This window comes from Plectropomus leopardus, chromosome 14 (genome assembly GCF_026936395.1).
Source record: "Plectropomus leopardus strain MGB_pleo_1.0 chromosome 14, ASM2693639v1, whole genome shotgun sequence".
Taxonomy (NCBI): domain Eukaryota; kingdom Metazoa; phylum Chordata; class Actinopteri; order Perciformes; family Serranidae; genus Plectropomus; species Plectropomus leopardus.
This window is the reverse complement of record NC_142189.1, coordinates 11,785,597-11,810,338: the sequence shown is the minus strand read 5'-3', so window position 1 is coordinate 11,810,338 and position 24,742 is coordinate 11,785,597. Positions and strand designations below refer to the sequence as shown.

The 24,742-nt window shown below is 39.6% G+C and overlaps 1 protein-coding gene across 5 annotated transcripts in view; it reads right to left on the bottom strand.

The window, feature by feature from the left end:
- Window positions 1-24,742, bottom strand: part of LOC121953371 (single-stranded DNA-binding protein 3) — a 52,031-nt gene that overhangs the window by 15,406 nt on the left and 11,883 nt on the right. For all 5 annotated transcript variants that reach the window (XM_088087397.1, XM_088087398.1, XM_088087396.1 and 2 more), the window contains exons 3-5: window positions 24,371-24,432; window positions 18,299-18,383; window positions 3,943-4,032 (exon numbers count right to left, since the gene is read on the bottom strand). In XM_088087397.1, coding sequence (XP_087943523.1) covers window positions 3,943-4,032; window positions 18,299-18,383; window positions 24,371-24,432 — 237 coding nt within the window. The remainder of the gene's footprint in view (window positions 1-3,942; window positions 4,033-18,298; window positions 18,384-24,370; window positions 24,433-24,742) is intronic.

The window sequence follows — 24,742 nt, the reverse complement described above, 5'->3', positions numbered from 1 at the left end:
AAAAAACAACAACATAGAATTAAAAGCCAAAGCCCAACACGAAAACAGCTCCAATTTTTTCTTTGAGTCCAAACAAGCCAACAGAAATTAGCATTAAGCACAATTTAATTTGCTGGACCGCTTTAACATGTGACGCTGCGAGGAAAGACGAACCCTCGGCACAGAGGACTATGTGTATTTTTCCTCTCCACCACATGGGGGCAGTGTTGCCAAAGGCTCAGCGTAACAGGACAGGAAGCAGCAGGACAGGCACTAGTGGCAACTTTGAACCACAAACATGATAACTGACAAAAACAAGTTTTTTTTCCTGCTGATTGTGAGCCTGCTTCAATACGACCTCGAATCAATGAAAGCAACCCCCCAGTTTCTCGGACACACTGCTGTGTTATTGCTGACTTTTCACCCCGAGACAAGAGGTTAACGACCCCTAATAAATAGCTCATTATGCAACAGTCTCTTTTCCGCTCTTATCAGGGCCAGTGCCTTCATCTCCTCTTTTTGAACTGTTGCTCGGACAAAACAAAACATTGGAAGACATAGCTTTGGGCTCTGGAAACTGTCATGGGAATTTACTGTTTTCTGATATTACAAAAAAAAAATAAAAATAAAGAAAGTATAATCAGGATAATTGATGCTGAAAATAGACACCGCAGCCCATATAAAAAGTCAGTGATTTTTCAATGCTTTTTGCTAATTACATGTTAAATATATGCATCAAAAAAACAAAGCATATTCCTTGTAAGTGAAAACCTACTTGGCAATATTTTCATATACGATATTTATGCATAAAAAGAAAAACATCTATGCTAAAATAACCTTGCGTAGGCCTTCACGGTCACCTCAAATTCAGCCAATTTATTGGTAGATTTTTTTAAAGAGTATTTTCTTCAAAATTCTTGCAAGCAGCCTTTTTTGGTTAACAAAAAAAAAGTTTTACATAACAGCTTGTTTGTATTTCGTTTGTATCGGGGATAAAAAAGGTACTGTGTAGACCAGAAACTTGGTTTAACCCTTTGAAACCTGGAGCAACATCCCTTTTCTTGTGCTGCTTTCACCTTTACACCTTTAACAGCTTTAACAAGTGTTTAAACCTTTGAACTCCGAGTTAATTGATTCGATTATTCTAAAAAAATAACATGGGAAAAAGAGCAACTTGGAAGGAAATGTTTCACATATTGCAAGAAGTTAGTAGATTTAGAAAACATTTTTTTTAAAAGCTAGGGACAAAATGACAAAAGATAGGGTAAAGTATATTTATAATTATCATTACTACATTTTGAAAACTATATGAAAAGGTTTTTCTTTCGCTTTTCAGGATCATTTCCTTTGTTTACTTTCTTCTTTCGTTCTTTTACTTTAATTTTGTTTTTGTTTTTTTTTTAAAACAAATTTTCTGGTAATTTTCTTGTACTAATGTCTTGCTAATTTTGGGTCATTTCTACTTTCACTGCTCATTGCCTTCCTTCCCATGTTTTATAAAGAAATCAAGCCAATTTTCTCAGGTTTCAGAGGGTTGAGAACAGGACTGGGACTGAAAACATTTCACAACATCGGCCCTAACTATGAGCATGAACCATATTTGCAGCAAACAACCAAAGCTTTCCATTACAATAAGGTCCCTGGAACACACACACACACACACACACACACACACACACACACACACACACACACACACACACACACACACACACACACACACACACACACACACACACAAACCCTCGCCCAATCTCACTCCCCCACCAATGTTATAAATAGCACTTCCATGCGTCTCTCCTCACCCTCTCTCCCCCACCCTTCCCCTTGCTTATTCACAGTCGTACTCTCACTAATCCCCCCTCACCACCACCGTTGCCGCCGCCACCATCCTCTCAGCACATTGCCTCGTTCTCAGCGAGCAAACAATGGAGTGGTAGGTAGCCACAGAAACAAACACTGGGCCACAATCCTGGTGGCACTGATCTTTCACATCCCCCTCTCCTCTCCTCCTCACCCCTCTTCATCTCCCTCCATCCTTCCCTCTCTCTATCGTGTCACTCGCTTTTCCTCTTCGACTCTTCTCCACCACCTTATCGTGCCTCCTGCCAAATGCCAGTGCTGTCCATCACACCGCTGCCTAACGGAGGACACGTGTGTGTGTGTGTGTGTGTGTGTGTGTGTGTGTGTGTGTGTGTGTGTGTGTTTGTGCCTGTATGTGTTTGTATATGTATCTGTGCGTGTCTCATTCTCTTCGCTCTTCAGACAGCCATCTCCCACACTAAAACCTTTCCCTTCACAGAGCCAAGACAGGTCAGAGACAGACGGAGACGGAGATGGGAGGAGTGTAAGAGAGGATGAATACGGGATGGTTGAATCACCAATCGGTCGAACAACAGCAGCCGGCGAGAGCGAGCCGCAGATGAATGAACGGAGTGAGCGTCAGAGGGTCTGACTGGGTGTAAATATTGAGAAAATGTGGGGGAAAAAAAAGGAGAAAAAAAGGGTGGGGAATTTGGAACTGTGGTGTCATCTAATCAAACTCGATTATTGATTTTAGAGTAAAGGACTTTATTACTGGACCTTGAAGGATGCTAAATTTTATCGGCCGATATTGATACATGAGCATTATCAAAATCAGGTGGCAAGTTGATTCCAGTTGATATTATTTTTGTTTTACATAAATATAAAACAAGAACAGTTTGTAACAAAGATTGAATATAACAGTTGAACAATAAACTTTTTATATATACAGTTATACCAATTATATAACATATTGTCACAGCCCTGTGAAACACCAAATGCCACAAATTTGGTGATTTTACCATTTTTTTTCCAGACAAACTGTGGTTTTTGAGAATATTTGATCTTTTTAACATAAATAAAACATTTAGACATTTAAAATCCAGTGAATTAGCTGAAAAATATTTTGTCACAAACCTGAAAAGTTTTATTGGTGCAGTTTTAGGAATGTGCCAATATCGCTTACTGGGTATTTGTGAAAATGGGGCTGATTTTAATGTGTGACTACACAGGCACGACTATGTTGTGCGTCAGCCAGTAGAACGCATTATATTATGACCCCGGAAAGAGCAGCTGTTGCCTTGGTAACAACTACTGGTACATTGATCTAAACAAACAAACAATTAAGATTTCTTTTACTAGAGATTTAATTCTTGTTCACATTTTGACAAAGCTGTTGTTGCATTTAAAGAAAATTACAATTTAATTTAATTTCCTGTTAATTTTCAACATTTTTTTTAAACCAGTTTGCTGGTGCATGATTTCTTATTTCAATAATAACAATAATTTCGCTGATCTGAATCTGTTAAACTATTACTTACATTGCGTTTTACAAAAAAAAATGTTTATGTAAAGTCTGCTGTTGTCTTATACATAAAAGAATGACCCCATTTGCTTCCATATAGTGAGGTGTACTGCTTAAATCAACTTTGGTATCAGGTATCGCTATCAGTATTGGCTGATATCCAAAAGTCCAGGTATCAAATTGGGACTGAAAATATTGCACTGGTGCATCTCTAAGCAGTTTCTGCCCAGTGTGTAAACATAAATGCCAAAACCAGTATATGTTAAATGACCTAATACTGATCAATAACATCAGCCTGTTGATATCACTCTGGCTCTATTTACTGGTCTGAAATTTTCAGCCTTTGCTTTTAGAGGGAAGCTTTTTTACAGGAAAAACTGACAGAAAATTACTAAAATTTGAATGATTTTTGTGTTTTAATTATAGCGCAGAGGTCACCTGTAGGGGGACAGGTTCTTCAAATATTCTGTGTTTTCTCCTTGTGCTGGGGAACTCTAAGAAAATACAAACCCTGTCTAAACTGAACTTGATGTATTTTGGAGGTTCAGGTGGATGAATGGTAGAAAGACAGACGTGTGTGTTACTGGAGGTGATGGAGGAGTACACAGGACAGTGGCAGAGGGGTTAAATCATACCTGAAAGAAGCCTGGGGGCATGGGACCGCCTGGCATGGCGTCGTTCGGGGGCATGTTGCCCATCACAGGGCTTGGCGCTGCCGCTGCGCTCTGAAAACACACAAACGTGGTGATTAGATGTTTTCTGTTAAGTGTCACTGTTTGTCTCTCTAACAGCTTGACAGTATTATTTATCTACATGATGCACTGGCCACCAAATTACTAAAGGGGGCAGTGTCTGCACCTGCAATCACAGCACACTCCTGCACCCCCTCCTGCCCCCCACCATCTAAAGTTTAATGGTTAATTCAGAAAAGTGTCCTCTATTAAAACCTTTAAACTGTCGCCTCATCTCTGTGACAGAAAGAAAGGAGAAGCTCATCTCCTTCTGTGAACTATGAGAAAAGTTTCAAGGACAAATCCCACCAAAATGTTGTTTATGTGCTCTAGAAGAGTCTCTTAGAAAAACATTCAAGTTTCAGAAACAGAAAACCAGCAACAAGATGAGCTTTACTATCCATTATGCTTGCTTGAAATCAAAACGTATTAATCTACTATGTGTGCAATGATTCATATTATTCATTAAAGGCCATCTCATGTAAATGCACTCTGTTGGATTTTTTTTTTAATGAACAGCAGGAGTAAAACCTCCCAGATGTCACGTTTCCACAGAACTCCTAAACAATTTTCTTGCATGCAAATCAATATAACGGTGGCACCGTGTGGGGTCTGTAGCAATATGGTAATTCCTAACTGAATCTTTGGATGACCCTGAAACACCATATACACTGGAGTTGCCAGTTTATTAGGTACAGCTGAGTATATAAAATGCAAATAAAACAACAGACAAATAACACACCTATATTCAGTTATTGTTTTCTTCACAGTGTTAGAGGTGTCCATTTAATCTATGGTCATTTTGGAGGCTGTAATGTGGTATTTTAAAAAAATAAAATAAATATGTTTTGTTTGTTTCTTTGTTTTTTTTATAAAAAAATAATGAAATATATATTATTTGCATTATTTCTGTGTCACATTTTTACACAGTCATCTTCCATACCATTTTAAAACATTAAAAGTCTGCTAACAAATGGTCCATTTTTTAACACCAGGGTAATTATGGTGTATTTTATTTGTAACAGTTTCACTTAAGATAATTCATTAATTTAGCTGATCGTAGTTTTAACATTGTCTTCCACTGTTTATGATTTATAATGTATATATTTTTTTATAAATATATCAGTATTTTTTTTTATCAAATATCACAATAAATATGAACAATGTAATTAAAAATACTGTCTTTCTCTCCTGGTTTGTTCCATAAAATATCCTCCCATAAAACAAACTTCTACATTTTTAAAAGCATAATAACTTTCTATCCTTCTATCTACAATTATTATTTTTTAAATTCTGCATATACTCAACAATATTTAACAACTTTAAGATACAGGAAATAGTCATCAGCAAATAAGTTGAGGTGGTATTGTTTCACAGTTCTTACGGGGAAACGTTCGCTTTTTTAAAAAAGGTAAAGTTTCCTTTTAAGGGGTCCTACCTGCTGTTTTTAAAAGGCTAATTGAAAGCAAAGAAAACCTGTAACTCTTAAACCTGTTTGGAGCTGATGCTTATTCAATTCTACTTTTCTATAACTAACAGTGTCTCTGTAAAGGAATCAAAATATTTGATTGTATGACTTCAAAACTATATATCAGGTTTATGTGTCACAACATACACAAACACACATTAACAATATTAGATCATACAATATTAGATTCACTTAAAGAGTGAGCAAATTCCTGAATTCAGACTGTAACTTAAGCAAAAGTACAGAAGTAATATCAGCTAGATGCACTTTAAGTATCAAAAGTAAAAGTACTCATTATGCAGAATGGTTCCTTTCTAAATGTTTTGTTTCTTATAGAACACATTATTATTATTCAGCTTACTCAGAAATAATGTAAAAGCTTTTTAATGTCCGTTTAATGTCAGTCTGTCAATGCCGTGCCAGTTTTAGACACTTTATAAACCGTGGGGTAGACTTGTAGAATGGTAATTCATCATATCACTTTTTTGACATTAAAAGGTAACTATTATAAAATAAATTAAGCAGAGTAAAAAAGTTAAATATTCCCCTCTAAAGTAAAATGGCGTAGAAGTAAAATATACCATGGAAATCCTATAATAAAGTACACATATGTCAAAATTGAACTTAAGCACAGTACTTGATAAATTGTACTTGGTTACATTTCACCAATGGGGCCAATATGGCATATTTTAATAGATAATGTCTGCTAAAATAAAGACAACACCACTATGCTGAGTGGACTTTCTCTAGTTTATACAAATCCAGCAATGTCATACCTCTTCTCTCTAGCTCATCATTTTAGGAGTTGCATTCTTCCAACTAAACCTTCAACAATAATTTAAGTTTACCAACTTTATAGTTTTGATTTAGGGCCTTCAGTATTTGGATTTAGCTTATAAGAAATAAGGTGGGTGGAATTTATGTCAGGTACAAATGTAATCAACATTTTGTTAAATATAGTTATCAGATCAGGCTCTGCATTGACAGATATCCAATATTTAGGATCTAGTGGGCAGGATTTAGGGGGGTATATATGTAAAAATGTAAAATAATATTCATAACTTTTTTCATTAGTTCATTAGAGTATTATCACCTGAAACTAAGAATCCTTGTTTTCGTTGCCTTAAAATGAGCCGTTTATATCTACATATGGAAAGCACATTTCCCACTGAGGCTGCCATGTTGTTTCTACTAGGGGGTCGACGATATTGGTTTTTTTTCAGGGCCGATACCAATACAGATTATTAGTAGTTAATGAAACCGATAACTGGTGTTTGGAACCTATATGCATTTACAATGAAAACAGTGAATAACAGTGAAAATCAATGAAAGTCAATATTATAATTTGGTATATAACAAACTCCGACACTTAACTTTGTTTAAATACCTTTAGCAAATGTTGAATCAAAACTGAAACTTTCAACATCATTTACAGTAAGTTCCCCTCAACTTTTTTATAAAGCGAAAATTTAACTAAAAATGAATAAATAAAATCAGCTCCCTGAGGTTTTACAGAGAAAAAGTTCTTCCCATGCCGACACTTTCTTTGCACTCTTTAATTACTTTACTCAATTTTCTCAGTGATAATCTGCAAAATGCCAATTACCGACTCCCAATAATCTGCCAGGCCAATAATCTGTCGACTCTAGTTCCTACAAAAACCCAGAACGGACAAACCGGACACTGGCTCATTTGCCTTTCCTGTGTTGGCCGCTGTAGCTCTCCAAAACACACGCCACACTGAAGAAGTTTCAGTTGGATGCAATCTGCAACCTCACCACTAGAGGCCACTAAATCCTACATACTAGACCTTGAAAGGACTCTTGTTTGGGATCAGGGCCTAAAAAAAACTGGACCAGGACATCCCTAGTTTTAAGCCTGTGAACCAAAAGATGTTTAAAAGCAAAAGAACAATGCTTAAACCTGATGAGAGCAACTGTTTTAACTATTACTACTCTTAAAACCACCTCTGACAACAACACTGCTGTTTCCAATCTTTCCTTCACTTCAGTCAAACAATATGGAAAAAATAAAACCAGAATCTAGGATAGAGGAGAGGGGGTGAATGATTCAGCCCGGGAGTTAAATATGATATAACTGTATTCTTGTCAACACACATAGATGGAGACGTGTGTTCAGAGTGCTTACATAAGCAAGCCGGAACAAACACACACATGCACACCAGCACATGAACGCGCATCCACACACACACACAAACGCAGAGACACACAAAGAGTTGCATCACAGGCTCATAAAGTACAGCCCTTCAGTACAGAGAGGCAGACAGGGGAGAACCACAGGCTACAGGACCAGAACAGGGCGGGGGTTTAAGACCCAGGGGAGGGAGTCGCTCTCTCTCACACACACACACAATCACACACACATACACACATATCTACCGTTCCACCAGCACGCACACCTAACGAACACACTACATCCATGTGACATACACTGTATGCTTGGACAACTACGCGTATTACCAATTACACGCATGTACACAAATACACTCGCTGCCCTTCTTCTCCTGAATATCTGAAACCAACACACATAAAAATCACACACTGACACACACTGACACACACACACACCTCCCCCCATCTTTATGCTAATTCTGCTAGTGAACATGAGCAGGCCACTGAGTCCCTGGGGAAGAAGCCGGGTCGGCTGCCTCTTTCTCTCCTCTTCTATCCTCCCCCCCCCCCATCTCTTCTTTTGCACACTTTTCTCTCCATCTTTTCTCCTCGCTGTGACCCCCCTCACTTTTTTTTCCCAGCACAAACACACACACCTTTCCAGTGCCCCAACCCCTGTACTAGTCCTCCCCATCACAACCTCTCCTCCCCTCAGCCCCCCCAGTAGGGTGTCAGCAGCTTGCAGAAGCTGTTGCTATGGAGACAGGTCCTATCTGCACTCTGTCCCCCTGGCATCCCCCGCTCCAGGAGCGCAGAGAGAGAGAGAATAAGAAGATGCAGGGGAGAGAGAGCGAAGGCACAAGAGCGAGAGTGAGTTAGGAGATACAAGAGTGAGGCAGAAAAAAAAGATGATAGGGGAGAAAAAAATGTTACGAGGAGAGAGATTTCTATTCTCAATCAATCACTTGGTCACATTATTGTTGTAGACTATTCATGATCGACTATCTGCTTCCCAAATTTGCTGATTAAAAGCAAACTGAAAGCGCGCAGTTGCCACCAGCAGAGGCAGATTTAGTATGCAGTCGGTCTTTATTAAAACCAACTGGCCTGGGGAAATACAAAAAAAAAAAAAAGGATCCAACGGTGCTTTTTTGTGTCGGCGCCCACAGTACTGTCTATATCTACCTTTCCATTTCAACTCTCGGATGTGGCAGACTGTCGGAAAACCTTGTGACAATACTGCCTCCTTGAATCAGAATAACTTCCCCAAGAAAGTAAATCTACCCGAATTTGTCTTGTTGACATTGTTGCAGGTAAACAATGACTCCTACAGAATGTACAGGTGCCTTTATGCAAAGAGTTCAAGAAGACAGTACAATCCACTGCAGACATTAGTGCGGCACTAATTAGTTGAAATAACGAACATGGATTTTTGTAGTTGAGCTGAATTATTCATTTTCTGGCTGAATGTATGGAGAGGAGTATTTAAATGAAGGAGGCGCCGGGTGGCAGCGCAACTTGAAAGGGCTTTAATGCCTGACATGCAGCGGGAAGGAGAAGAATAAGTTTCTTTCATTGACGCTGGCTGAAAGTTCAACAAAACCCACGGGACACATTTTCAAATGTCTGGGAATATTTACACTGTTTAAACGGTAAACTATATTTTAATGGCCTTCCTCAGCAGCGCTGCACAAATACGGTGTCAAAGCTTCCCGGAGCCACGTCTGCACAAAAATAATATTAGGTAGGTTTTTATGTTACCTGGTGATCAATAACCCTCTATCTGAACTACAGACCTGAACTGTAGCTCATCGTTGTGGCTTCAGTCGTTTTGGATGGGGAACTGCTAACTTTAGCAAATTTTTACAGTGTAATATAACATTGTCAGTCTCTTTAAAATGATATTTAAGGACCCAAAGACTGGCTCACTATATTGAGAAAAGCTATACCAGCTATATGCTGTTTTAAAACTAAAAACAGCTCAAATTTAATTGGCTACACATCCACGAAGTGAGATTTTCTTCGCCATAAAACAGAAAATAGGTCAAGAGTAAATAGTATCTAATTATCTTATTTTAACACTCAAGCTAAAATAAAACAAAGTTCAACTACTATGGCACTAGTAGTCATGGAAATAACTAATAAAAATTTGTAAAGACTTTCATATATATTTAACATATATCTTTAATTCCAGAGCAGATAGTGGCTTACTTTATGAGAATTTCACTCCACAGTTTGTTGACATTGTGGCCGACAGCTTTCCATCTTTTTACAATGAAACATCACACTGACGCATTCGTTGGGCGACATACTATGTAACCACATTGTCCAAATCTGGCTAAGGACATTTCTTGCTGTCTTCTGTCACCTCTTACCTATCTACTACCCAAAAATACCTTGTAAGAAATATATAAATCAATGCCCCTTAATGTAATCTCTTAAAAAAAATCTTTACAATACTAACTTAAATTAAACTTTACACATAAAAAAGGAAGGTAAACAGGATATCTTGGGACCTGAAAATGTCACCTTGAACTGGGAACTTGTGATTTTTTTTTCTCACTGCTTATTGACATGTTATAGACCAAATGAGTAATTGGGGAAACACAATCGGCTGATTAATTAATGAAAATAACCGTTAGTAGTAGCCTTTTAAGTAATAATCACAAGAATTTTCATTCAAATAAATGCCTGTAAATTCACTATCTCCCGCTGAATGAGGTAACACTGGTGATTGAGCCTACAGGCCCCACTGATGAAACTACTGCAATATTTATATATCTTTAATATCACGAACTGGACGTCCGCTAAAAATCATTGTTGTACATGTTATTTACCACTTTTCTTTGCAGCTTAAATAAATGCCAGACTGACTGACTGACATGATTTGCATCCTTCTGGGAACTTGATCTCTTGAAGTTTATGATTCAACTTTTATTTTTGTTTAATAAGGTTAAGAAAATTGCAATAATCGATACTATCGAATCACAATACTTGTAGAATCACAATAAATCAGAATCGCAATACAAATCGAACTGCATCATGATAAAATCGAATGGGGACAAAAGCATATCATCCTAGCCTTTACAGTCAATATGTTTCACTGAAGGGAAATCCTCCAGGTCAGAGGGCGCTTATATTGTCTGGTCTGTAGGAAGCAGATTTAGATCTCACTTCACCCAAAAACAGCTGCAAATATGCAACAAAAAGCAACAGTAAACATTCATTCAGCTTTAATCGGGACAACCCAAAGCTCTGTGTAATAAACTTGATCCACTTCCCTGCGGCACCACGACAGTCTTTGTGGCCAAATATTTTAAACAGTGACGTGTTGATCCATAGTTGTGGCTCCCTGTGAGGACACCATGTTGTGTTTGCTTCTCCTCCTTAGTACAAACCCACAACGTTGATGAAGAATCTATCAGAGAACAAAAGACTAATGATCTGATTGGCTGGTACAGTAGAGTGTGTAGATGGCTATACAGAATAGCATTGATCCTCCCTCTCCATTTCCCTCTCCCTCTCTTTCACCCATAGGACCTACCGGACAGATCAATAGTGCTCAACACATTATTGACCTCCGCCTGATACCTTTCACAGGGATAAAGACAGAGACATAAACACTGGATGGAGAGAGGGGAGAGGTAGGAAGAGACAGCCAATGTATCTGTGTGTGTGTGTGTGTGTGTGTGTGTGTGTGTGTGTGTCTGTATTTATGTGTGTCCCTGCCTGGAGAGGGTACTAATCTACATTCTGGTTCACACTGATATGTACCTCATCACTGTCTCCTTGACCTGCTGTCCTTAGCACACAGAGAGAGGGAAAGAAAGAGGGAGGAGGAGGTGTGGGGAGGTGAAGGAGCGAGGATGGAGGGGAGTGGTGGAGACGGGAGGAAAAATAGCTGACTGTGGTGATCTAGCTAATTTATCAGCCCAGTCAAAACAGTGTGTTTCGCTCTGGAGCAACAGGATACGGCTGCTACTCTCACCGTCACGTCTGACAAACAAACGCACAAACACACACACACACAATCTCTGAAAGCCCAGCTGGTCCTCAAAACTGGCACGACACGCACACCAAACATACACACACACACACACACACACACACACACACACACACACACACACACACAAACGCACACACAAACGCACACACTTCCCCAAAAGCTGCTGCCAAAGCATCAGTACTGAACCAGACAGGCGGACTCGTGCAACACACATGCACACACACACACACACACACCGGATGACAGCACTAATACATGCTGCAGACACAACATCCACTTAGCCAACACTCCAGAGGGAAGACGGAGAGGGCGAAGACAAGAATATGAGGAGAACAACCAGAAAATTGCTCCAACTGAACTTACAATTACAGATGATGTTACAGTTGTTCTTATTAATACATTATTATAACAAAACGGGACTCAATTCGTCCACACGTGAAACTTTAAATCAGCTTTCAGGTGATGTGGAGACTTTTGCTCGATCCCGTCAGCACCCTAAACTCTCACCCTGTCCACCTCACCTCTGTGACTGTGATCATGTTGGGTGTCAGTTTTATTAAAACCTGTCTAAATTTCAAAGTGTGGAGTTGAAGTGGCCAAAAATCTGCACTGCTTTTACACCCCTGACTGGAAGTGTGAGTGCCAAATAAGAGAGTATACCTAAAACCACCACTGCAGGTTTTTAGTGAAAGCATGAAACCTTTAACGTGATTTCCACTGTTAGTTGTTTTAGATAAGTACCAGTTATGACCAAAGTTGCTAAGCTGGGAGCAATCTAGCTTCCTTCTTATCTCTGTTGACAGCATGGATGTATTAAAAAAGTCTGGATACAGCCGGTGTAGGGGTGAACATTAGCTAACCAGTGGAGACCAAGCCCCCAGAAAGTGTGTCCGGCTTTGACGCAAATTTTACATAGAGGCCAAAAGTGGAATTACACAGTCTAAGTCCGTTATGTGATGCACATGAACTTTCTCCCATCGACTTACATCAGGAAAGAGAAGTCTGTAAATCAGTGGACAATTCCTTGTGAGCATCAAAACCCCTGCAAAACAGTTTATTTCACCATCTAGATTTAAGCCATCTAGTTTGTTTACATTTGGAAAGTCTAAAAGAACCGCAAGATACATTTTTTTAGACCGCCATTCAAGCTAGCAAAGTGCTAAACCGTAAGTCAGTCGCTCCGCCGACTTAAGTTATCCACTCATGCTCACTCAGCCGCCGAAAGTCCCTAGTGCACAAGCCTCATGGGCCCGTAGATCTAGGTAAAAGAGTTTTTTTCCCCTTCATGCACCAATGAGCAGCTCTCATGGGAATAAACGGGGACCGGCCCCCATGGCTGTATCCAGATTCTCCTAATACATCCATAATCTTACCGCAGCTAGCTGGCTGCCTGTCAGCAAAGCCTATGGAAAATAAAATAAAAGGCAAATTACATCACAAAATATTAAAATTTCACCACCACTAAATGTATTGCACCTGAAAATGTGCAATAAATATGCCTCCAAAATAAAGCTCACTGAGTCAACACGGCGCTGGACTAAAAGAAAGCACCTCTCGTATTTCACATTATTTTGCTTTTTTCCCCTGAAATTAATTAATTAGTAACTAATTAAGGAGAGTGGGTCTATTGAAAGCAAAATTAACCAAAACTGACATCCCTAGCATCATGCTATTTTTTGTATCAGTGTAATTTTAAAAGAGTAGAGCCGTCTGTTTCCCTGCAGTTTCACATTACCTCGCCGGTTCCCACTGTTCCCCCCAAAAAAACAGAAAACTAAAATAACACAGAGACAAACTGCTTCCCTCTCCCGTGTAACACATCAGGGTGTGCAACATGTGTACTGTAGTGTTTCCTAACTTTATCACACAGCCAATTATCAAGTTTAATGGAGCTCTTTTCACTTTTTCCATTACAGCGTGCTGATACAGCTGGTGGCAAAGACGAAGCAAAACAGAGGCAGAATGCATGCATGAATATCTTTTGGAAAAACAGAGCTGCTTTTGAAAATTATTTTGGCCTTAAATTAATGTTAGGGGAAAAAACAATTTTTAGGTTGTTTAAAATGAGCTGGTTTTAATGGATTTTTGAAAAAACATTAAAAAAGCTGATTTCTGGTGGGTAAGTCAAACCTGCAGCATAACAGCCGGTAACTGTAACTAATACAGCTGGGTTTAAATATTTCATGAACATTTAAGGAAATAGGGAAGAAAATGAAAATTACACCAGTGTCATCCTCCAAGGCACCACAAGGCAGTGAAAAATGCCAAAATATACACTAAAAAAGTATGTTTCTAGTGATTTATTGTATTGTTTTACTTGGAAAATTTTGGAAGAGCATCTTTAAATACACACAACTGTTATTTTTCTAAAATAATAGTTCCTTTTTTTCCCACACACCTCAGTATAACGCTGTTTTTGGTGTATGTTTACACACATAGGTCTCCTGCCGTGACTCGATTTCAAATAAAAAGAAAACTAGGCATATCCTCCACCCTCCTCCCATCTCTTGCGCTGTTTTGACATTTGCCCACTCACTCCATTTTCAAATACCTTAACTGTCTCTTGTCTTCATGCTGTCTACACAGCCCAACTAGGCATTGTGGGTAAACAGCTAGATTAGCCAATCAATCTTCTCCCGGGAATAGAGGTAGTGGTGGTGAAGAGGGAGGAGGGGGTCAGGGAAGAGATAGGAAAAGAGGAGGAGAGTCGGAGGGAGAGGGAGTGAGCGATAAGGCGAGCGAGAGACGAGAGGGGGCGGACTGGTGTGCTGGGTGAAGGAGAGAGTAAAGAGATATAGTAAAGAGGGTGGGGAAAGAGAGGGGGAGGGAGGAAAGATGCAGATGTGGGGTGTCGTAGAGGAACCACGAGCAGCGAGAAAACATGATGTGAACAAGCTGGAGTCGCACGAATGCAAACGACAGAGAGAAGAGCGTGAACAGAGTGTGAGAGAAGTGAGGAACGTGGGCAGATGTGTAAAGAAAAAGAGAAGAGCAACAGTGCAGGTAAGAAAATAGAGGAAGACTGTGATTAAGGAATTAAAAGTTAGTATCGAACAACAACATAACTGCAGGCTGGAAGTGCTGATTAAATTCGGTACACAACTGTAACTTTATAATGAATCTGGTCATGCTCAGGTTGTAGCAATGATGAAATTAAACATAACAGCAATGAAAAAAAAGTATTTTTATATAAAAACAAACAAAAAAATTGTTTTTTATTTTATTTTTTAAAATTGTGATAATCGCCAGCCAACATTCCCATCTTTAAGAGGCTGTACTGGGCCAAATTTTAAAGATGCAAAGATTAAACTGGAATCATATGAAACTAGAAGGCCAAAGGAATTCAGTGGTATCAACCACGTCATACTAGATTTTCAGTAAGGGGGCAGCAGCATACAGCATGTCCATTTCCCTTGACCTTTGACCTCAAGATGTCTGTATGGAAATGGTCATGTGGGAACCCATGTGTCCCCATTACATACATGCCCACTTAATGCTATTCCCATACAGTTTTTGCTGTCATTTGATTCCTGATCAGGCAATCTGGTGAGAATAACTTGTCAGTGTGGACTTCAAAATTGTTTTGTGATGTAAAGGAATTGAAATAATATATGAATAACTATGTGTTAAGCTTAAGACCTGTGTAAAAAGATCGTTATAAAATAAATACCTTGAATGATGTGACTCTGTATGTAAAGGAAAAATCTGCTTTCCAAACATTAAACCCTGTGGACCTGCCTCTTATGTGAATCAGATCCTAAAAGCAACTTGGTACCTGTAAGCAATGTCAAACCCCAAACTTGACATGAACAAACCACCAAGTTGCTCTCAGATAACAGTCCGACAGCCGCTGCATTACTTTTATAACCAGTGTCAGGACTTGTGGAAAAGTAGCCTTGACTGTGACCATAAACCTTTGCTGCGTCTCTGCACCCAGCAGAGAGAACTGTGATAATACCTCTTAAATGCTGCCTTGCAATCTTGCAATCCTCAAAAGACTAAGAAACTCTTTTGAGGTAAGGTGAAATTTTTTTTTTCTTGCGATGGCTCTAACCGGCTCATTCTTTTGAAACCAGTAAAAAGGACCTGTGCTCAGAGACTAGCCTCAGGGGGCTGGAGCCAAAATTAAACCGGTCCCGTCTCCTTCGCTTTATCACTGTTTGGAGCAGACAGCGAGCAACCGTGTAACACACCCATCTACATTTATATACACACACACACACACACACACACACACACACACACACACACACACACACACACACACACACACACACACACACACACACACACACACACACAGGGTTAACTGGCACACTGGCACTGAGGGTGTGAGCCCCTCCACCCTCCATCTATGGGCTGGTTGCCAAAGATGCCCCCTGTCCAAAAATACACGCCCACACCCACACCCACGCCCACACCCACGCACACACACGCACGCATCGCACGCACGACGCACGCACGCACGCACGCACGCACGCACGCACGCACGCACGCACGCACGCACGCACGCACACACACACACACACACACACACACACACACACACACACACACACGAATGCACACACACATAAATCCCTGGCTTAGCCTCGGCCCAGTGCTGGGATTACCGGATTAGAACTCTATTCCATTATCTCCCCACACTATACAGCTCGCGCACACACACACACACACACACACACACACACACACACACACACACACACACACACACACACACACACACACACACACACACACACACACACACACAGACACACACAGACACAGACACACACACACACAATGCCACACTGTCTTGACCAGAGAGGACAGGCTGAAGACAGACACACAGTGTCAATCACGACACATGACATTTACACACAAGCAGATACAGTTACAGTTTACCCTCTTAGTGAACACTTATTTACATTATTTTTATTATTACTAAGCAGCAGGTGGAACAGTTATTAGTTGGATTCCTTCTGCAAGAGACCAGGACCTGAGTATTTGTCACAGCAAGCAGCCACCTCATTGAAAGTGTCCTTGGGGGAGACACTGAGCACCTACAAACTCTAGAAAGGCTGCTTCATAGCTGACCTCTGACTTCTGACCTCAGAGAGCAAAACAGGGGAAAAGAAGAATTTCTCTTTCGAGCGCTCAAAGGCATCAAATAAATCCTCAAGGACACACACGTGAAAAAAAGATGCAACTTAAGGCTTCGCAATTTTGAATAAAATGACAAGAATAATGATTTTCTCACTTAAATCAAGTCAATTTTGTTGATATAGCCAAACTATAAATAAAAAAGGTGTCTGCAACTATCAGACACTTAGATTTAGTGCTTTTTAAGACATTTTCAAGATCATTTTTCCTATTCAGTGTTGCAGGTATGTGTAAAAGTTAGTATAAATGTCATCCTGTGCAGAGGTAGGTTTAAGTAAGAATGTAGTTATTAGAGTGAGTTAGATTAATCTACTTTTTTTTAGCAGGTAAATTCAAGTATTAAGAAAAAAGAAAGTATAAAGTTCTGTGCTACGTATAAAGATTTTTAACATCAGAATGTGTTTTATGAAGCAGAAGAGCTCAACCTATTTTAACAAAAAGGACGGATAAACTGAATAAGATAGCATGTTTGTGGTGATTTAGACCCCTCAAATGTAACTGTAAGACTTATACCTAAAAATACAATAGCAAGTATAGTGCCAAAAGAAGAAAATAAATGAGTCTATTTGAACAAACCTTTTAACAGATCTATTTATTTGTAGAATTAGTCAGGCAAGAAGCTACATTACTGCCTCTCAGGTTTAAGACTAAACTGCACATATAAACAAAAATTCACTTTACTTGTCAAACAGTTCAGACTGACCACTGAGGTGGCACCCACAGTGGCCAATTAATTATTTTTTTTCTATACTTTACCCAATCTGTAATTGGGATTATTAGTACAATTAGTCTGTAGTCAGCTGTTTCTTTTATTTTTAAGAGAAATAATTTAAAAGTTTGATATGAAGTAGAGCTGCCCAAAATGCAAAATTTTGATTATTTTTGGCACATACATATTGCAACTGCAATTTCAGTCATGATTTTAGTGGTAATAGCCATTTTTGGATTTGATTTTTACTAGAAAAAATTGATTTGATTGATTGATTGATTGATTTGTAGGCCGGGGCATCGCTGGAGCACGCATTTACGTTTCTTTAACATTGCAGCCCCTTTTATTTGGATATCAATAGGACAGCATAAGCGTGAAAGAGGAAGAGAGAGAGGGTGACTTGCAGCAAAGGGCCGAGGCCGAAATCGAACCCGCAGCCACTGCGGCGAGGACACAGCCTCTGTATATGGGGCACCCGCTCTACCCACTGAGCCACCATATCCTCACATTTATACTCATTTATATAGCACATCTGTTCTACACTGCATACAAATATGCTGTCAAATGAAAATTCAATAAAAACTGTTAAACTTAATGTCGCAAAAGTGCACTCTATTCTCACTACTGTTGCGGGTGCCACTTCACCACTGCTCTTCCACACTTGATGTTGCTATAGAAATATGTACAGTGTTTACATGCGTCTCAAGCAGACTTATAAAGAGACACATTCCTCAGTGACTGAGTGTTTGTCTGTGAGAAGAGAAGAAGTGGCTGCAGAGCCGTTTGTCACTTACATAGTCATGGAAGGCCTTTGCCTCGCTGGAGTGCTCGCATGTCTCCCTTCGGTCTGGAGCCGCACAATACAAATCCCAGAATACGCTGAAATGGAGGGGAAGAGAGGTCAGAGGTTACCATACAGAGCAATACAAGCAAATGTGTAACAGCTATTCATAACCCATTCACACACTCTCACTATCTCCCTAGCGCTCTTAAACTGCCTCTTATACACTTGAGCATCATTGTAAGAGGGACACAATGCCAGTGTGGCCCCCTCAATCAACCTCTCACTCACTCCAAAATACACACGCACACTCTTACATTACCATACTGGCATGGACCTCTCATTGACTGCATCCATTTATTCACCCTTACCTTTAAAGGGACAGTTCACCCCAAAAATGTCTCTTTCCAGAAATCATGACTCGGTTGGATAAGAAAATCCACAGACCTTGTTGTGAGCAGTTTCATGTAGGGACTACTTTCTACCAAACTACGCCCGCCAGCTGTATCACTGTGCAGAAGGACGAGAACATCTACTTAAGAATGAGAGACTTGTGCCCGTGACAGCACGAGATGTAAAGACAGGGATCCGCAGCTTTAGTAAAGTTATATTTAAGCCCTTTATGTGCTAATTCTTATAAAAGCTGAGACCAACTTTACAATTACCAAAATTTGAAAGAAAAAATGTCAACAAGGACATAAATCACTTAGGGTTCGGGACAATTTTGCCCAAATGTTTATTGTATGTCTGCGAACGCAAAATTAATTTCAGTGTAAATTGACAATAAAATTGTATCGTATCATAAGTGGGACTCCACTGCCTTGATTACGATCATGCTGAGTTTGAAAAACCTACAGCATAAAAAAAACCCAAATAAAGCTATTCAATGTCTCGACCTTGCTGCAAAATCTTGGTTAAATAGCCAGTTTTTGTTTAATTTTCACTTCTTTATGTAGTCCAGGGTACAATTACAGTTTGCTAACAGATTATGCATCCTCTGCTCTGAGCATCGCAGACAGAAACAAAATAAGTGTTGCTGTTTCCGCTCTCCTGATCTGCCTGACGTTATTGAGTTATTGTAAAAATAAAAAAAGATTTTACAATGCAAACTCAAAAAAAAATTTAAAAAATAAAAATAAAACCCCACTTCCCATGTCATGGATTTTTTTTAGTTTTATTTTAGACATTTTGACCTTTAAGATCTAATTTTTTGATTAATTAAACCAGTGCCTTTCGAGACTTTATCCTTCACAGCTGAGCCGCAATGTTAGTTAGCTCAGTGATGCTAGGTGAGCTAGCAGAAGATGTACGCTTCCTTCTGCATGGTGATAAATTGACAGGTGTAGTTTGGTAGAGAGAAAATAGATCCTCCACGAAACAGCTCACAATAAGGTATGTGGATTATTTTGAGTATGAATCGTGATTTCTGGGAAGAGACATTGATGCTGACAGACATCTCTACAGCCGATATCTCCAACACTCTGCAACTAACACGGGAAAAAATCCCGACTGATAAAAAACACGACAGGTAAAACGAAATGATGTATTTTCAATTTGGGGGTTAACAGTCCCTTTAACTTTTACGCAAGGGCTAAATGTACAGCTAATCTCAATCCCTAAAATTCCCTCTTTCACCAGAGGCAACTGGTGAACGGCCTCATTGTGAGCTGACACACACATAAACATAAACTGTTTTCATAACAGCTTTTGTCTCAGTCTATTTGAACACTGTAAGTGGAAAAATCACACACACACACACACAAACACACACACCTTACAACGACGCTAACTGTTTGTGTGCGACCTGTCTAAGAGCTGTTAATTGAATCAGTCTTTGTGCATTGATTTAGTGGAAATGCTATAAACCGAGTGAAACGGCGACGTGGCTAACGAGAGGACTAATCAGCCAGCCACTTCACGTGTCCTGGCAATCTGCGATGCACACAGACATGTTGAATCCCAAACATCTGGAAGTTTTCATACACCTCCGCACGTCATAAGACACAGTCATATTTGGGAGGCACTCATCTTAAGCTTCAATGTGAGTTGTTTGAGCACATTAATGGGGATTTTATAGAATAATATGATCTTAAATAGTTTTCCTAAAACTTCCTCTGTCCACAAGAAGGACAAAGTGCCTGGTTAAGCGACATTTGATAAGGAAGTCAGTGTGTGTTGCTTAAGGAGACATCACCAGGGAGAAATGCTTTTTTACTGCAAGCCAAAACATGTGGAGAAGAAGAAGAAAAGACCATATTCTCCCTAAAATCCTGACTGGTTTTCCTACAAATGAAAAACGTTTTATACTTTATTACATTTCATATATGTGCAAATAAGTACCTACATCTAGATTTAAGTCTTTCATTGAACAAGAGAACAAACATTTTCCGTAGATTTACTGAGGCTTGTGTGCTTGTATCATATTATTATTCTGTTCCTTCATTTTCTTTTTATTAAAACATGTCCTTGGTCTCATATTGCTGATGGTGCTCTATAAGTCTGACGTTCATTCTTCTGACTCAGCAGAGCCACCCCCCTGAGGTGAAAAGTTACACTAGATACTGTACTTTTTAAAGACCATTTAAGAGTATATTTACAAGTCAGTAATTCTACATCCACAGGTTCTTAAATATTTGTTCCTTTGGAATATGTACAGTACTAATCTCAGTACGGTGTCCTTCAGCAACACTATCTACTACTGAAGCTATTCCGGATCCAGCGGCACAGTTTCTGCAGCTGTGCTTTCTGAAGAAAGAGCGAGTGCAAGGACGATCAACAAATCATCACGTTATAAACAATCAGCATCGCTATTTAAATGTTAAAGCTTTAAAATACAGTGGTGAGGACCATGTGATCCACACATAAAATAAAACATAACTTATTCACGTTCTGCTGAACTTTTTTCACTGCAAAGACTTGGACGCAAATGAAAGGTTGTATAACATTCAAGTGCTACGTGGTGAGTTAATGTTTTCTATTTGGTTGAAAAGGACAATGCTGGTGATATTCAACATAATATTACCATAAACAAACCCCTTGAAAAGACCAAAACTAATAATTGATCCGACTTACAAGTGACGTCTGTGGAGCTAAAGCCTGATACATCTTATTCTTCTGTGCTGTAGACCTCCATTGTTGTGTAAAAATATAAAAACAGCAATGAGCTACACTGTTTCACTCAGTAGCGTTTTCTCCATTATGATGAACCTGGGCACTGCTGCTGTAAAAACAAGTGTACCAAATGACGTACAAATAAAATAATCGCTTCATTTGAGACACTAGATAAATATAGAATGTCGCCAGCTTAATGCTGTATATATCTAACTGTTAAATTGCCTTGACAAAATTTGTAAAATCAGGTGTAAAAGGCATTTTGCACTAAGCACAAATTTTCTTCTGACATACAAAACTTTAGATAAACAGCTTTAAGATTCTAACTATCCTTTTCTAGTCAGATTATCTGCTGACCTGGCTCAAACGCCTCTTCAGCTTACACAACTGAAGACATATTTCAGGCCAGTCCAGCAGGGACTGGCCTCAATAGTCTCAATAGTCCTACAGTCAGTTATGTCCAGCCTTTATACAGTCTGCTAAAGGTAAAGGCTTTAATATCATTTCATTAGAGCCATATGATATTCGTCAGCGATTGTCAGTCCATGCATTCACATCAATAGAGTCCTCAGTATGCAGCCTCATATATTACTAATACACTTAAAACCTGTCAGCCTGGGTTTAAACATGTTGTTAGAGAGATAGAAATCTGATTACTTAAGAGCTGCAAGTAAACGTGGGTGTTACAGTGAAGCAATAACGTGTTCTGAGATTTCCCGCTTTGTCCTGATTCCTTCAACAACAAGTGAAACTCCTGATCGGTGCTTAAGATCAAGTGATGACCCCAAAGGTCAAATCTTTGCCAGGGGCAGAAATGACAAGACGGGGGGAAGGAGGAAGACAGCGGAGGCAAAGGTGAAACAATGGAGATGGAATGCAAAGGGTTAATCTGCTAAGAATCCCTCTCCTACATGAACAAAGGAGAAAAGTGGGAGGTGGGGGGCACACAAAGGGTGACAAGAGGGTGATGAGGGGGAGGGGAGTATGGAAAGGGGGGAGTCCATTCCCTAACCATCTGGATCTATTGTTTCAGGGACGGGGGAGGAGGACGGAGAACTGGAGGAGGGGAGAAGACGGGGAGGGAGGGGTTACGCCCTCTGTGAGTCTGGTCAACCCCAAGGCTGAGACTGTGCTCGACCTCCAACCTACAGAAGACGGGGAAGCCCTATAAAAACTAGACTCTGTCACTGAGTGAGGAAGATACACGGATGGTCAGCTGAATGCCACGTGGCTGAGTGACGAGTGTCCACACTGCAAGAGGGATCCCTCCTCAGTTGCTCTTCCTGAGGTTTCTTCAATTTGTTCCCTTGTTTAAGTGTTTTTTAGGGGGAGTTTTTTCCTTTTCTGGTGTTGAATGTTGTAAAGCCCTTTAAGGCACTGTGGAATTTGTGATATTGGGCTGTATATAAGTATATATATTAGGGCTGTCAGCAGTGGTCTACAGATTATCAGGCCAATATTTGGCATTTTGCCAATTATCAGTATCTGCATTTTATTTTTACGATCGCCAATAAAACGTTGCCAGGAACTAGCTGTGTATGATGCTGAAAGCCTCGGTTTTGATGAAACATTTGCCAAAGGCATTTGTTGGAGTTTGTTATATTCCAAATTCTATATATTGAGAGAGATTTTCATTTTTATTGTAAATACATATCGCTTTCAAATATCCTTCATAGGTTTCATTAGCTACTAATAATCTGTATCGGTATGGACCCTGAGAAAATATCAGTCCACTTCTAACAAACTAACCGTGATGCCATTAAAGTCCGTACATAGAAATTTAAAAAAAAAATAAATTAAATTAAATTGCGTCAATCACCAGTCCACATTCCCATCTTTAAAACGCTGTACAAGGCTGAGTTTTAAAGCTACAGTGATGATACTGGTCAGTGTTACCTAAAGAATAATTGTGTATGTGTGACAGTAGCTGACAACCAGGGAGTCTTTTTTTCCGGTTTTAATCATAATCATATAATCATATTATTTTGTGGACTCCCTCTAAAAACTGACATTTTTGCAGGTCCCTGACAGCAGGTGTAACTTTTTTGCCTCCTCTGCAGCACTTGTCATTCGCACAGTGGATAATTGATCTGTCAATCCGTTCACAGCTGATCAGATCACATCGATGCATGAGATGAGCTGTATGCAGATGTTTGTACGTAAAAGTACAATTTTAGACCCAGCATAATGAACGGTTAGGTTTCACTTTCAATGCGCCTGACGTTCTGCTTCAATGTCTATGTCGCAAGTGCGCTATAAATAACATAACATAGCTACTGCGATATATATATATCGCAGTAGCGCACATAATTAACAGTCCAGCTCCAAAAATCTAGTTCTGGCAGCGGATGATTCAGGTGTGGTAGGTCACCACAAATTAATGAATGTGTGGGAAACTCTGCTAGAATTATCTGAAACTAGAGGACCTGAGGAATCCAGTGACACCAACCATGTCATGCTTCTCAGGAAGGAGAGAAATTAACGCCTAAGTTGGGCTAAATTTTGGTGATGGAAAAACAGCATGATCACCTCTGAACTCAACATATCTGAATGAAAATGGGTTTTGTGGGTACCCATGAGTCCTTTATTGACAAGCAGTTATTTCTGCTGTATGTACAACTGAATATGGATAAGTACCCCATACAACCTCATTTAGAAAAATGTCAACTATCCCTTTATAAAATAGGAGTTTAATAAATTCATAATTGAATTGTGGCTCTTACATGAGCCTTCCTATGACAGAAGCTCAGATGAAACTACAGTTTTTACATATGACAGTAAAAAATATGTAAGGTCGAGATGAACACGAGAGCCCTATTAATGAGTGTGTTTGTGTGTGGAGGGGGGTAGGAGGGTCGGACACGCAGCTTAAGACATGTACTGTAAAACTGTTTACACCAAGCAAATAACATGAACAGGCTTACTGTATCAAAACAAACAAGGAAAAAAAGAGAAAACTGAAAGTGACACTCACCACCACCACGAATGGAGGAATCCGGGAGGCTCCCCTAATGTAATATTCTTCTCCCATCGAATCTGGAGGAGAGGAGAGAGGGAGTCACTTGCGGCCACTAGAGAGAGGATTATGTCTGCAGGTCCAGGGGTTAAGAACATATAATCAGTCAGTCTCAAACTGTCAATGGCCCGGACGTGAAGATAGGCATCTTTCTGCCTCTGTTGATCTCCATCCTCCTGACTGTCTTCCTTCTGTTATGTCTCTGTCCTGTCTTCTTTTTTTTTAACATGTGAAATGTGTTTTGGGAAAAGCTCAATCATTTTTATTCATTCCACCAACAACGGCTGTTAGGAAGAAATGTATACAAACAAACCGATGCCTACACGTCTA